At 60.1% G+C, this 15,616-nt stretch overlaps 1 protein-coding gene and 1 long non-coding RNA gene across 6 annotated transcripts in view; one reads left to right on the top strand and one right to left on the bottom strand.

Annotated features, from left to right (window-relative positions):
- Positions 1–13,132, bottom strand: part of WNK4 (WNK lysine deficient protein kinase 4) — a 26,308-nt gene extending 13,176 nt beyond the window's left edge. For 4 of the 5 annotated variants that reach the window (XM_073326048.2, XM_073326047.2, XM_073326049.2 and 1 more), the window contains exon 1: positions 12,299–12,975. In XM_073326048.2, the coding sequence (XP_073182149.1) occupies positions 12,299–12,853 (555 nt within the window). In that variant the 5' untranslated portion in view covers positions 12,854–12,975. Of the gene's footprint in view, positions 1–12,298 lie in introns of all 5 variants that reach the window. The other variant, XM_073326051.2, reaches the window with a different exon arrangement.
- On the top strand, positions 12,645–15,616 carry LOC140903981 (uncharacterized). The gene is made up of 2 exons (XR_012156401.1): positions 12,645–13,173; positions 13,917–15,616. It is a non-coding gene; the product is annotated as an uncharacterized LOC140903981 (long non-coding RNA).

Below are 15,616 nucleotides of genomic sequence, written 5' to 3'. Positions count from 1 at the left end.
TGAGATTCTTCAGCAAGGACGCAGGTTACTGGCTGGTGAGGCTGCGCAGGGCCCCTCTCCCTCCTGTGCCCAGTGGGCCCAGCCAGGAGGCCGCCCGCTCGCACGGCGCTGGGCTTGCACCCACGTGGACTCGGAGTGACACAGCAAAAGCCACCGGTGTCTGCACCTCCCTGCTGCAGGAGATTGGAGCCACCTTTGTATTAAAACCTTTATCCAAGGGGGGGCAAACCCAACTCCTCCCCAGCAGCCCACCCAGCCTGCCTCTGTGCCCCCAGCTCAGGGCACGCACCTGCATTTGCATGGAGAGCGGGGGAGAAGCGCGGGGGCTCATTTCCACTGGGATTCTGTGCCAGCAGATCTGTCCCGGGGCATCAGTCGCCAGCCCCTGCACAAGGGGGGGCCCGAGGCCTTCTGACTCCCAGGTGCTAACCCCCCTGGCAGTTCAGCAGGGCCCAGGTAGCTGGGTCCCAATCTGCAGCCCGGGGAACTTGTGGCAGAGACAGGAGGGAGCGCCCAGCACAGCTCCTGCCAGCCAATGCGCTGGCCAAGAGATAACTTGCATGCCACAGGGGCAGCCTGCTCACAGCTGCCCCCTCCACCTGGCATGGCCCCCCCAGTGCCCCTCACCCCCGCCATCAAAGCCCCTCAGGCCAGCCTTGCACCCGCACACAAGGAATAACAATTCCTGCAACCTCCCTCTGCTGCTTCCTAAGAGGGCGGGCGGGCGGCTGGCGAGTGCAGACGTAGGGCACCTTTATGGCAAGGAGCCCACATGAGCCTCAATGCCACCTTTGTTGGCAGCCCAGGCGCGTCAGGCTCTGGACCTGGTTTTTCCATGTTCCTCCTGCTCTAGTTAATTAAAGTGGAAGCAGAAGTTGAGCTTTGACAGAGGCTTAAAGCGCCGTGACTAGGAGCCCAGCCCCAAGGTCAGCAGGGAGGGCACAGGCACCTGCCTCCCGCGGCTCAGCCTGGCAGCTCCATCCCCTCACCAGGGCTGCTGACGCTAGCCAGGACAGCTTCCCCTCTGCCCACAGGCTCCGCTGCGACAGCTCAGGCCGGGCAAACTCCCTGGGGACCCGCGGGGGCGGCCCCCCATGACTCCCATTCAGCACACACGGGGGGCTGGGGACTTTCCCAGGAGCAGTGGGGCAGACAGCAGGGGTCTTGACAGGCTCCCAGGGGCCTAGTAGGCACCCACTGTGACAACCCCGCCAACCCTGCAGGTGCCTGGCAGGCCCATCCCTGGCCCAGGCTAACGCCGGCTGCCTTGGGGGGCCAGGGGACTCAGGGCACGGAAGGAGCCACCCCCTGGGACATCTGTCCAAAGGAAACTGATCCACTGCAGCCCAGCAATTCCAAAACAGCCAACTGAATTTGGGGCCGCCCCTTCCCCACCCCATTGCCTCCCCACTGCAGCCCCCACCCCACGGCTCTCCCTGCTTGCTGTCCAGGCCCTGGAGTCCCCCTGCATTCCTGTCATGCACTCCACAAACCAAACCCTCCCCAGGAGCTGTGCCTGGCCACTGGTAACTTTGCCCAAGGTCCTGGAGCAGCCAGGGACTAGACGCTGCCCTGCTCCCTCCCCTTCAGAACCCAGCAACGTCTGGAGAAACTGGAGGGCCCCCTCTGCTCTCCCTGATGAGAGCAGGGCCCATGGGAAACGGGCATAAGTAGGAGCCTGTGGAGGGCTGACCCCCCTGCCCCAGGACCAGACATTGCCTGGCCTGTGGCAGTCCCTCCCCAGACATGGGCCGGAGCTCCTGCTCCCACACCCGCAGGGCACTATGTGGCCATGGCTCTCTCCTTGGCCGGGCAAACTGGGCCCTGGCCAGTGATGATCACTGGGGAGCCGGGCCTGGCGTGGAGGCGAGGTATGCCAGCAATTGCTGCGAGCCCGGCTTGTGTTGGCGTATCTTTAAGGCAGGTGCATGAAATTACAAGAGGCTGGAGCAGCGAGAGCTGACTCCATCCACGGCCCCCGATCGATTCCTGGCCTCTGCTCGGCATGCCGAATGTGCCGCACGGGCGGTATTTCTTGGCAGGGCCCTGCCTGCTGGGCGTGAGAAGGGCAGGGCCAAGAGAGCGGGAACACTGCTCCTGAGGGGCTGCAGACCAGCATCCTCCAGCAAGCAGCTCCCTCTGCCCCTGCCGGATGAGAGCAGGGCCCATAGGAAACTGACACAAGTAGCAGCCTGTGGAGGCCTGACCCCCTGCCCCAGCACCAGGCAGCAAGGAGGCAGAGCGGAGGCAGGATCTGGAGCTGCCCGGCTGGGACAGACTCTCCACATCCCTGAACTGACAGCCAAAGAAACCAACGGCTCGCGGCTGCCGCGTTCCTAAACACTGGAAGCTACTGGCTCCAGGGAGCCGTGCGCTCAGCCCCTCGGCTCACAGCAGCCATAAATCAGCCGGGGATCTTTCGTAATGTTTTTGTTGCATCATAACTGGCCCCGTGGCTGGGTTGCAGCTGCCTAGTACCCTACATGGGGCCATGCACAATCCCCTCCTTTCAAACACAAGTTCGGGGACCTGACCCAGCCGGGAATCTGCTGAGACCAATGAATGGCACCTTTTAGATCCAGGGCAAGCAAACTGATCTCCAAGCCCCACTCCGCTCCTCTGCCAGTCCTGACCCGTAGCAGCCCCTGCTAGTACAGCCGAGGTCGGGAAGACCACCAGCTCTGCCAATGCCCCTCAGTCCTGACCTGCAGCCACCCCCCATTGCAGCCTTGGCTTCTCTCAAACAAGTGCTCCCAAACTGCAACAGCGACCAATATGTCCAGTGGCACCAACTTGAGCCCCAGCAAACTCGTCAGGGACCAGCTAAGCCTCGGTTAATTACAAACAGCAGCCAGAAGCGCTTGGTCCTTCAGCACTTGGGGAGCTGCCTGAGAGCATCCCAGCCCCAGACAGTCCCCAGGCAGCTCCACACCCCCAATTTCCAGACCCAGAGATGGGAGGGGAGGGGTCTGCTGAGGAAAGGTGGCTGGCCTGGCCCATGGACAGTCCCCAGGCAGCTCCACACCCCCAATTTCCAGACCCAGAGATGGGAGGGGAGGGGTCTGCTGAGGAAAGGTGGCTGGCCTGGCCCATGGCTGGGCTCCGGGAAGCCACACATCTCCCAAGGTGCTCACGAGTAACCAGATTCAGGAACTCCGGAATCTGTTCCCCAAGTCTGCGAGTTGCTGCTGAGACAACAGGGAAGAGCCCAAGGCTATCCCCCACCCCCAGGGGCTCACCGTGCCTGGACAGAGCATACGGGCTCCCCCAGATGGAGTGCCAGAGTGCAAGGGGGGATCATGCCACCCCCAGAGCTGTGAGGCACAGCCTGCCCTCCAGTCCTGTGCCCCCCAACCAGGAGGGCAATAACCAGGCTGGCACATGCTGCTCAGCGTTCTTGATACATTACCACTGAGATGTGGGGGCGAGGGAAGGGGCTTGGAGCCAGGATGCCTGGGTTCGGTCCTGGCTCCCTTTCGGCAGCACTATGTTTGGTGAAAGTTCACCTTGTGGGCCAGGTGCCCCAGCAGCTCCACACAGGCCAAGACGGCCTGTGCCCAACGAACAAGCGCAGGAGGGCGATGCCGTGCCATGCCAGCAGCAACCCCCCTCCTCCCTGGCTGCACTCACTGAGAAGGGCCACGAAGGCGCCCGCTCAGCAGGGACAGGTGCTACACCACCCAGCTCCAGCAGCCGGGCTCAGCCCAGAGGGCAGGGACACAACGAACCTCGCTAATAGCCGCCTGGTGCACAGCACCACGATGCTCTGGGTCACAGCCGCCGGAGCCAGTTAACAAGCTGGAACGGAAGCCATCCAGCCTCCCCCCGCTTGCCAAGGCAGGCCTGGCCTCCTCCTGGCGAGGCTGAACCAAGGGAGTTCTGGCCAGTCACTGTGGGCAGGGGGACCGGGACCGGGACCAGGAGAACGGCTGCACAGTAACGGCTGCACAGCTGTAGCTCACGAAAGCTCATGCTCAAATAAATTGGTTAGTCTCTAAGGTGCCACAAGGACTCCTTTTCTTTTTGCGAATACAGACTAACACGGCTGTTACTCTGAAACCTGCACAGTAACTGTGTGTCCTGCACATGAGGGAGAGGACCCAGAGCAAGCAATGAGCACTTGGAATTAAAGCCCAAAGCCGGGCATTCGCTGTGCGTTGGAGCAGCACCAGGGCACCCTGACAGCATCACTGAGCTCCCCGAGTGCTTTGCAGACACCGTCTGCCTCCCACCCCAACTCCCAGCTGAGGAGTCCCAGAAGTTCAGCAATCCAGAGCCACCGAGTCCCAAGTGCCAGAGCCGGCCGGGCTCTCACCGCTAGGTCTCACTGCCAGCCCACGTGCACTCCTGCTGCAGCTAGCCCAGGGTGCCCCACTGCTCTCATTGGCCCCTGCTGAGGTGGAGCTGGGGGAGGCGGTGTGGTATTTTTCCACATTTCTTCCTCTCCAAGGGTGTTTATGAGGCTCTGGCTACAGACCCAGCTCTGTGATGCCCAGGGCAGCACAGCCGAGCAGCAGCCTCTGAAAGCCGCATTGTGCAGGGCCCAGAGTCCTGGAGAGGGGACCAATTTACATAATTATGGTGCATTTATAGCTAAAAGCCTCTGCAGGTCACCATAGCGAGTGCAGGCTGGCCCTGAAATAGCACCCGGCCATAAATCCCAGCCTGGGACAGCCCCACAGACCCCTCCTGCTGGAGACAGCTTGCTGCTCCCCAGAGAAACAGCAACCCGGTAAAGAGAGATACTGGCACAGAACTGCCGCCTGGAGAAGAGATCAGCACCAGCCTCTACGGAGCCTCCCTGTTTGCTGTTGCCTCCTCCCAGGCTGGGAGCAGAGGCCCAGGCTCCATGTGTACCTACAGCATGCCCCTCGCATCCCACAGGAGCCTGAAAACAACTCAGCTCTTCCATTCACTTCCTGACTGGCACCCACGGTCAGAGCACCTCGGGCACAGGGAGCCAGTGGGGTGCAGGGAGCAGATTGTTTTCCTAGGTCCCACGAACCTCAACAGCCCCCAGGAACCAGCCCCAAAATGTACTAGGAACCACCAGGCCTGGAACAAGCGGCTCCCAGAACAAGCCAGGAGGACAGTGGCCAGGAAACAGGGTGTCGGCCATTCTCTGTGTCCAGACCCCTGCACACACCTGCCCTCTAGGGCTCTGCAATGATCATACACCCTTACCCCACCCCCTAGATACTTAAGAACTGCCTAGGGGAAACTGAGGCACCCCCACACTATTCAGAGGAAACATTAAGAACAGTCCCACTTCGTCACAGGGCCCCCAGCACAGCACCAGGGCTGCTTCGCCAGCAGGCGGCCAAGGAGCAGCGCCTGGCACCTCCTTGCACACCCAGCCCTGCCCTGAGGGTCCGGCAAGCCTGTACTGACAGCCCTGCTAGAGCCAAGACTTCAGCGGAGGTCTGTCCCCGGGGAGAGGGAATGGTACTGCCCAGACCAGGGAATGGGGCTGTGCCCACAGATCAACAGGTGCAAGAAACTGCAAGGGCCCCCAGCAGTGCTCACACCACGCAGCGTAACCAGGGAGTACAGGATCTCTCGTGCCAGGCAGTGACCAGAGCCCGCCTCGTCCCCCAGCATGTCCCAGCATGCGCCAGTCTGAGGCGCGAAACAGGAGCCCAGCCTGCAGGCCACAGTCCCAGTCCTCCCTGCCCAGACAGCCAGCGCACAGCTGGGAGCCCGAGGGGTCTCCCCCACTGTATTGCTACCCATGGGGAGGCCAGCTCAGAGCTCTGCCACCCAGAAGCTTCAAAGACTCACACCCAGAATGATTGCGGGGGGCGCAGAGGACGGGGCGCTGCCCTGGGGCCAGTGGAGCAGGAACCGGAGATGTTAGCCACCTGCCCTGAACCTAAGGGCCACTAGGACAGCCTGGAGCTGCGTTCCCAGCTGGGCACATGAGCACAGAGAGGCTGCCCCCAGGACCGAAGCCTCCTGACCAGGGACCGGAAACACACCAGGAGCTGCTGGCCCTCCTCCCTGGAGTGTAACGTGACCCCCAGCAGTGCTGCGCCAGTAAGCACAAGACAAGGCTTCTGGGTCACCACCGGACACTCTCCCACGACTTCCCAGGCCAGACCCCCCCAGCCTCTGACCACAAGCCCCAGGAGCAGGGACTGTCCCGCCAGCGTTTGGGATGCACCCAGCACACGGGGCACGACAACGGACACTGTAAAACAGCAACCCCAGATGCCCCTGCCCCCTTGAAGGACTCACATCCACTTGGGGGGCCTGCCCCAGTTTGGGTTTGCCAGCCCCCCTTCCTCAGCTCTGCTCCACCCACAGCAGCCTGGGCTCTGGGGAAGGGACAAGCACTCGGGGCATAAGGAGAGCGCCGTGCAGACACACCCTGGCCAGTTCAGGCAACTCCAGCTCCTGGCCCTGCGCCACTGCCCACGGCAAGGGTTGGGGGGAGCTGCAGGAAACCATTCACAATAAACAAATATTTACCAGCTGGGCCCACTTTGGGCCTCTGGTTTCCCCAGCCCCTCCCAGCATCCCCCAGGCATCTGTCAATAAAAACCCTGCTTTAAACCTGACTTCAGAAACCAGCAATGGGTCAGGCCAAGACTATTCTGTATGGGGAGCCCAGGGCTGGGGTAGCAGGGGGCTCCAGGCCAGGACTGAGGGGGGTGGGAGCCAGGGCTGGGTAGCAGGGGGCTCTGGGGGGCCAGGACTGGGCTAGCAGGGGGCTCTGGGGGGCCAGGACAGAGGGGCGCTGGCAGAGCTGTTGTGGGAGACTTGCAGGCTGGGGTAGCGGGTCAGGGTGGAGGCTAAGTGACCATTTATATTTTAAAGGCAATAAATGGCAACCGGGTGACAAACGCAGGACAAAGCTATTTCTGAAAAGGCACAACCACAACCACTTGTATTTGTGGTGCAAACTCCTATATTTGTCCCACAGCGGCTGATTCGCTGCAGGATTAGGGCTCAAAAACAGGCTTGTTAAGTCTGCTCACGTGCTCCTTGGCTCCGCATGGCACAGGGGCCTGGGACCAGAGATGCTAAATGAGGAAATCCTAACCGAGGGGCACTAGTAGAATTCTCGGGGGGGGCCGTGGGTCAGGGTTGAGGGGCACTGGTAGAGCTCTCGGGGGGGGTAACTGGGGGGCCGTGGGTCAGTACTGAGGGGCACTGGTAGAGCTCTCGGGGGGGCAGTGAGGTAGCAGGGGGGCCGTGGGTCAGGGTTGAGGGGCACTGGTAGAGCTCTCGGGGGGGCAGTGAGGTAGCAGGGGGGCCGTGGGTCAGGGTTGAGGGGCACTGGTAGAGCTCTCGGGGGGGGGTAACTGGGGGGCCGTGGGTCAGTACTGAGGGGCACTGGTAGAGCTCTCGGGGGGGCAGTGAGGTAGCAGGGGGGCCGTGGGTCAGGGTTGAGGGGCACTGGTAGAGCTCTCGGGGGGGGGTAACTGGGGGGCCGTGGGTCAGTACTGAGGGGCACTGGTAGAGCTCTCGGGGGGGCAGTGAGGTAGCAGGGGGGCCGTGGGTCAGGGTTGAGGGGCACTGGTAGAGCTCTCGGGGGGAGGGGCAGTGAGGTAGCAGGGGGGCCATGGGTCGGGACTCAGGGGGGCAGATCAGGATCGAGGGGTATCAGCAGAGCTGGAGGGGGCAGCTAAGCCAGGGCTGGCACACAAGCTCGGACCGGGCGACAGATCACTCCTTGTCTGCCTGTTCTGGTCATTCGCCCTGCAGCACCTGGCACTGCCGGCGGGCGGCGGAGAGGCCGCTGGGCTCGACGGAGCCTTGCTCTGACCCCGCGTGGCCGTTCTTGTGCTTTCCTGGGACTTTGTATCCAACTGTCCCCTGCCTCCTCCCGGGAAGGTGCAGCCAGAACACACATGGAGCGGCTGGGACTGCTCAGCACAGATGCCTGCAGACAGGCCCCCCAAGACACCAATCAGCATCACTTTATAAGCACACCAGAAAGCAGTCTGCACCATGCCCACGACAGCTGGCCTGGCCATGCCAAACACTGCCAGGCAGGCTAAGAGACCAGCACACACAGCCCCCTCCTCCTGCCCCACCAGGGTACCTCAGATCCAGCCTCGCAAACAGCACATGCTCTCAGCCTGATGGGCGCCCTTCTGATGTGGCCTGTGGTTTGTGGAGAGAGACTGGGATTTGCCTGGCAACTCGGTTTGGAGCAGCAACACTAAGGCCAACCTGGGGCTAAGAAAGGTGGCCAGACGCCCCCAGGCTGCACTAGCTGCAAGCGCGGAGAGCGGGCCAGGGACACACATGCCTGGCACGGCCCAAATACAGGACACAGCACATGACAAACCCACAGAGGGACACAAAAATTACACACACAGGAAAAGCCAGGCACCATGGGGCTGACCGCAGAGAGCGCGACTGTGACCTCTGGGCAAAGGACCTCAATGCCTGACCCCGGGAAGTGTCACCACTAATACAAGGGGCATCTGATTTGTATGCAAGGTACAAAGCTTTGGGAGAAGCTCCGGGACACAGAACAAAGCTTCAGTGGGCAGACACGAAGGGCCAGCCTGCTGCCCAGGGCACAATGTCCCTTCTCACAGAACCACCTGCTGCCATGCAGGAGTCCCTCCTCCCACCCGGAGATGCAGCCATCGGGTGTGCACACAGTGACGCCCCACGCTGCTTTGAGGGGCAGGAGACAAACTCGCAAGACAAGTTTTTTCTGTGTAAACAAGGACTTGGAACTCGCAGCTGCGCCAGCCGACCCAAGGACAAGACGGTGGTCAGAGATTTTGGATTGCAGCCAAAGCCCATCCCAAGGGGTTGTATGGAGAGGTGGGGTCCTCCAGCAGGGTTAGTCCCCATATAGCCATGCTACAGGTTACAGCAGGAAGGAGGGTGGGGGCTAGAGAAACCAGCCCCCCTTCAGCACACGCTCCCCAGCCCCAGGAGAGGGAGGCTGGGGTTGGAGGAGGAAGGGATGGGAAAGCTGGCAGGAGACCAGAAAGCACCAGGTCCGAGCGTGTTAAAGCAGCTTCTGCATCCAACCCAAGGGCACCACAGAGCTTCTGGCCGTGTCACACAAACCCCCCGTGGGCACCCAACAACAAATCTCTGTTAATTGAGCCACAGGCACCACACTAGCCTCTGTCAGGGAGAACCTGAGAGGAACCGTAGCTCCCATCTACACTCCAAAGACACCTCCAACACCTGCCAACAGTGCCCCTAAATCGGAACCTGAAGGGGCCAGTTCCACAGAACTTGGCACAGAGCTGGCAATAGGGGCGAGGCTGGTGTTTGAAGCAGCCCCTCTGATGGGTGGGACAGTGCATGCAGAAAAGGAAGCCCAGAGCCTGGCACTTAACCTTGGCACAGAAGGCCTGATACACATCTCCAAGCTCCGTGGGCCAGGGATCGCCATGCATGGCACTAGCATGCCGCGGGTGCTCACCAAGTGATGAGAAGGAGCCATGCAGGAAGCTGCAACTGACGCAGAACTGAGCTGTGAGGAGTCCAGAGCAGCTGGGCAGCGAGATGTCGGGAGCATTTCACACCCAACATGCCAGAAGCTGGGAATAGGCGACAGGGAATGGATCACTTGGTGATTCCCTGTTCTGTCCATTCCCTCTGGAGCACCTGGCACTGGCCACTGTCGGCAGGCAGGACACTGGGCTGGATGGACCCTTGGATCTGACCCAGGCCGGCCGTTCTTATGGCAGAAATAGCACAGCACCAAGATGCCAGCACATGGGCACCTACGGATCTGAGCCATGCAGGGGGGTGGGTAGGGGCGCGCGTTGCTCAATTCATAGAATATCAGGGTTGGAAGGGACCTCAAGAGGTCATCTCGTCCAACCCCCTGCTCAAAGCAGGACCAATCACCAACTAAATCATCCCAGCCAGGGCTTTCTCAAGCCTGACCTTAAAATCCTCTAAGGAAGGAGATTCTACCACCTCCCCAGGTAACGCATTCCAGTGCTTCACCACCCTCCTAGTGAAAAAGTTCTTCCTAATATTCAACCTAAACCTCCCCCACTGCAACTTGAGACCTTTACTTCTCATTCTGTCATCAGCTACCACTGAGAACAGTCTAGATCCATCCTCTTTGGAACCCCTTTCAGGTAGTTGAAAGCAGCTATCAAATCCCCCCTCATTCTTCTCTTCTGCAGACTAAACAATCCCAGTTCCCTCAGCCTCTCCTCATAAGTCATGTGTTCCAGGCCCCTAATCATTTTTGTTGCCCTTCGCTGGACTCTTTCCAATTTTTCCACATCCTTCTTGTCGTGTGGGACCCAAAACTGGACACAGTACTCCAGATGAGGCCCCACCAATGTCGAATAGAGGGGAACGATCATGTCCCTCGATCTGCTGGCAATGCCCCTACTTATACAGCCCAAAATGCCATTGGCCTTCTTGGCAACAAGGGCACGCTGTTGACTCATATCCAGCTTCTCGTCCACTGTCACCCCTAGGTCCTTTTCTGCAGAACTGCTGCCGAGCCATTCGGTCCCTAGTCTGTAGCGGTGCATGGGATTCTTCCCTCCTAAGTGCAGGACTCTGCACTTGTCCTTGTTGAACCTCATCAGATCTCTTTTGGCCCAATCCTCTAATTGGTCTAGGTCCCTCTGTATCCTATCCCTACCCTCCAGCGGATCTACCTCTCCTCCCAGTTTAGTGTCATCTGCAAACTTGCTGAGGGTGCAATCCACGCCATCCTCCAGATCATTAATGAAGATATTGAACAAAACCAGCCCCAGGACCAATCCTTGGGGCACTCCACTGGATACTGGCTGCCAGCTAGACATGGAGCCATTGATCACTACCCGTTGAGCCCAATGATCCAGCCAGCTTTCTATCCACCTTATAGTCCATCTATAAGGTTGCTGCAGTCCATCTGCAGAAATGGCACCAGTGGGAATAGCCATGAATTACAGTAAGTCAGTATCTGTGGCTGCTGCTGCCAGCTCCCTCTCCTACATAACAGAAATCACAGGTCCAGCATGCCAGCCACGGGAGGCCACTACTAATGGAAGGGAGAGACCTGGGGCTGCAGGAGCCAGAGATAACAGAGAAATGAACAGACGTGACCCCAAGCCTCCCCCTACCTTCTCAGAGCTCCTTCTTCCCCAGTCTGACGCAGAACCACAAGTATCCCTGGGGAGTGGGAAGCCCAGGGAATAAGAAAGAGGCTGAAGCTAAAGCCGATAGAGAGTGCAGGGACCCACACATGCCCCCACCTGAAGTCTGAGAGACGTGTCTTGAACTCAGCTTTGGGGGTCCAGGAGAGCCCAATCCGACCCACGGCTCAGTCCCAGGACTGTCAAAGGGACTGGGTCAGGACCAAGCGCTGGCCAATCAGAAACCCCAGACTTTCTTAAATCCCTCTGGTGAAAGGAGCCTCTGACTAGGCACCTGCAGAAAAGCTGGCCCTGCCGAACGGCCTGCCCTAGCCCAGCCAACACCACAGGCAGAGCCAAAGCACTGAGCCAGGGGCCAGGCACATCCTGCTGCCTCACTCCAACCTGCCTAACTCAGCAATCCAGGGCCAGGGACTGGAGAAACTCCCACACAGCCCTCACCTCCGACCCACCCCCTGGGGCCTGAGTGCCAAGGGGCTGCCTTGTGCCCCAGGGCAGCGTCTGATTAATCCTGAAGTAGCGCCCCATTGATCTGGGAACCTTGGGGGAGCAGGGGGCAGCCCCAGAGTGGGGAAACCAAGCAGGGTCTTCCTATGCTGGGGCCTGAGCAGGGGCCTGCTAGGCTGGCTGGCTGGCGTGAGGTGCCCCAGCCCTGCAGTCACTGTGTCCCTGCGCTGGGGAGCTGCTCCACTAACCCCTGGAGCATGGGAGAAGGATCCTGAACAGAATCGCCCACATTTGTCAGACATCAGGGTCCAACCAGCTGACAGCCAGGACCTCCTCCCCAAGGGACTGTGCCTTGCCCAGCCAGCCACCTCTGGGAGCCACAGCACCCAGTCCAAGCCAAGTGCCTTCCCCACTAAGAACTCAGGAGGCCCCATTCTCCCTCACCCCCCTCCACAGGCAAGCACCTTATCCCCGCCCGGAGCGCAGCGGGCCGGCCAGGTGCCAAGGGACGGGGGCTCCCGGCTCTGCAGCACCTCCCACACTTACAGGCTGCGCGGTGAAGTGACCACTGGGGAGCAGCCGGCCCCAGGGACCCCCCAGGCCCACCCGAGGGCTTAGGCGCTGGAACTAGGGGTGCTGTCCATCACACCCAGGGCTTACCGTTTGGTTCAGTGGCTCTCAGCACCCCCCCACGCCCCTGCCTGAGGGCGCCTGGCCCGGAGAGCCCCCCGCGCCCCCCTTGAGGGGCCCGCACCCACCTGCAGCTCGCACCAGGCCACCTCCACGGTGGTCTCGGTGTCCAGCCCTTTGTACACCGTCTTGAAGGAGCCGCGGCCGATCTCGATGTCGAACTTGAGGAACCGGCCGTCCGGGGAGGTGGCCACGGCGCGGGTCTCGATCTCCTCGTTCTCCTCCTGCGCCCGGCGGCTCTCGTCCGGGGGGGCGCCGCGCGGGGAGACCCGGCCGGGGGGCGGCGGCGGCGAGGGCGTCGGGCCGCCGCTCTCGCTCCCCGAGCCGGAGCGCGCCGCGGGCTCTGCGCCTTGGAGAGCCCGGGGGTCCCCCCGCGCGTCCTGCGCCCCGGCCGGGCCGGACGCCGGCGCCGGGGCCCCCTCGTAGCCCAGCCGCTCCAGCTCGGCCGAGCTCCGCCGGTTGAACCTGTGGGAGCCGCGGCGGCTCTCGCGCCCCCGGCTGCGGAGCGGGGCTGCCCGGCCGGGGGTCGCCGGCTCCAGGGCGATGCCGCAGCCGGACAGATCCACCTCGGTCTGGGACATGGCTCCGGCCGCGGGGGGCCCGGCCACGTGGAGCATCAGCATGGGGGTGGGGGGTCCGCGCCGGGGCCAGGCGGGCTCCCCGCTTCTCACCTGGAGGCGCAGCAGCCCCCGAGCCCGGACTGGGAGCCGCTGTAAGGCGCCGGCCCTGGGCTGCCCGGAGCCGAGCTCCGCCCGCCTGGCGCCTCCCCCTCCCCGGGCGCAGCGCACGCCCCCGGCCCGCCCCCGCCCCCGCCGGCCGGAGAGCCGGGTGAGCAGCCGCGGCCCCGGCGTCTGCCCCGCAGCCAGCCCGGATGGGGGCGGGGGGCAAGGCCAGCCCGGGGCTCCCCACTCGCCCCCCAGCCATCAGGAGGACGCAGGTGTCGGTGAGGCTGGGACAGTTCAGACCCTCCAGGGGCAACCCTACAAGAACAGCGCCACCGAGCCACCTTGCCAGAACTAGCCAGCCTGGCCCCCTGCGCCCCGCTCCAGTCCGCCCTAGCCTGCTGTTCCGGGGCCACTTGAGCCGGCTGTGGCGGCCACACGACGGGTGCTGTCTCTGCATCGCCTCGGCTGCCCCTTACTCGCCTGGCCTTCTATCCAAACCCGCTCTGGGGCAGGGCCTGCCTTTGTTCTTTGTACAGCCCCTAGCACCGCGGGGCATTGCTCTGACAGAAAGGAAAGCCCCAAATATTGGGATGGCAAAGCCCAAAGAGATGGATCCTCCTTGCAGAAAGACCGACACTGGGACAGGAGCACTTGGGCACAAAGATCTCTCGGGTCACTGTGGGCTAATGAGCCCTGTGGGCCAGCTGCCTTCTGCCCCCAGCTAAAGGACAGACCCACATCACGGGGTGACGTCAGACCAGGGCACACAACTCATGACCAAGTCCTTCCCTCCCACACATGCAGCTCTGTTGTCTGGGAGAGGCAGGAGACTGGCCTAGATTGGGGAGCCCAGGCACTGCACTGGGGCTCATTGTGTTCTTGACTCTGCCACTGACCTTTGACAAATCACTGAGTCTCTCTGGGCCTCAGTTTCCCTATCTGTCCAATGGGGTTGATATTGCTGACCTCCTTCGTAAAGTGTTTTGAGATCTGTGGATAACAAGTGTTGTTATTCTTATAGATGGCCCACTGGTCTGTCCTGCTATGGCACGAGTTCCTTCCTGTATGCAGCACAGAGCCACTTGCTATACAGGGCTCCTTCCTCTGCTGTCTATTCTGCAGCGCACTTGGGGAGGGCGTTCCTGGTGGAGGAGACTCTTGATCCACAAACCCAGCCACCCCCACACCAAGGAAGCGACCCCTAAAATGCTGATGCTGCAGGGAAACGGCAGAATTCACCTGTGTGAGTCCACACTGGTCACGTCTTCCTCACTTGGCTGCACGTTATTCTGCTGAGGCTGTAACTTTCCCATGCTCAGTGAGGGGAGTAGGGAGAGCCAGCCATGCACTGTCACAGCACAGTGATCAGAACCAGGGCCGGACCACATGGGGTGCTGGGCTTGGAGGATACCAGGCTTGGGGTGCTGTTTTTGTTGTTAGTGACAAAAGGGAAAATAGAAGGTTGGAAGTAAAATGTTCCAGGTAGTCTGTGTGTGGATTCATTTTTAACTAACCTCCTAGAATGTTCTGGACTTTTGTAGAATTTCATGGAATCTTCCAAACTTTCTGAGAACTACATTTTCCTCGAACCTCCTAGAGCACTGTCAGCCTGGCCCTCGCGGGTATTTAAGGGGCGGGGCGTCACCAGTCAACAGATTTGAAGACGCCATCACTAGTGCCAAAGAAATGGTGGAATCCTAAGGATTTGAGCATGTATTCAAGGAAACTCTTATTCATCAGAAGAAGAGACAGTTTGGTTACGAGGGCCGAGATGAGTGCTGGGAAGCTTGGAAGAAAAGTTCCAGAGGGAGGTTTTTTTGCTCACTCACTGACACTGCTGAGTGTCCATCGAAGAAAGGTTCGGACAAATGAAGCACCAGGAAAAGACTGGGGTGCAGGGAGAAGGGTTGTATGACCTTAGTAAGCTGCCGGTGGACAGGAAAAGACTCTTGAACAATTCACCAGACCTTCGCCGGACACTGACACATGGGGAATGTTCGGACACCAATGCTAAAGACCTCTTGTCGAATTGGACAACAGCCATCCCATTTTGCCACACGGGGAGCACATTCCACTCCAAGTTCTTCAGTTCATACATGATGCAGAGTTGGAGGACACTTTTCCTAATGTGTGGATAGCTTTGAGGATTCTGCTCATGCTGCCGGTCACAGTCGTAAGTGGTGAGTGCAGCTTTTCAAAGCTCAGGTTCATTAAAAGATAACTTCGATCGACGATGGCTAATGAGAGACTGACATCGCTTGCTATTTTAGCACTTGAAAGTGCCATTGGCCTGTCTTTGGATCTGACACTGCTTCAGTTTGCGAGGGCAATGGCGAGAAAAGTGATCTTTGGAACTAAAGGACTAGTGTTAACATTCTAAGACTGTCATCTACTGGAATGCTACTTAATACTGGTTTTGCCAGATACTGGGAATGGGCGATAGGGGATGGATCACTTGACAATTCCCTGTTCTGTTCATTCCCTCTGGGGCACCCGGCATTGGCCACTGTCGGAAGGCAGGATACTGGGCTAGATGGACCATTGTTCTGACCCAGTCTGGCTGCTCTTACGTTATTATGTCCCCCCAATGTAGGTGCATAGTTCAATTTCTTGATGTTAGTACATTTCAGTTACTCTTAAAATTAAAAAGTTTCTATAAACTTAGAGGAAACAAATTATTTGTATTGGCTTATAGATGGCATGAATAAATAGATTTACAGA

Source organism: Lepidochelys kempii, chromosome 27 (assembly GCF_965140285.1).
Source record: "Lepidochelys kempii isolate rLepKem1 chromosome 27, rLepKem1.hap1, whole genome shotgun sequence".
Lineage (NCBI taxonomy): Eukaryota > Metazoa > Chordata > Testudines > Cheloniidae > Lepidochelys > Lepidochelys kempii.
Note: the sequence above shows the minus strand (reverse complement) of the source record. Positions and strands in the feature narration are given on the sequence as shown.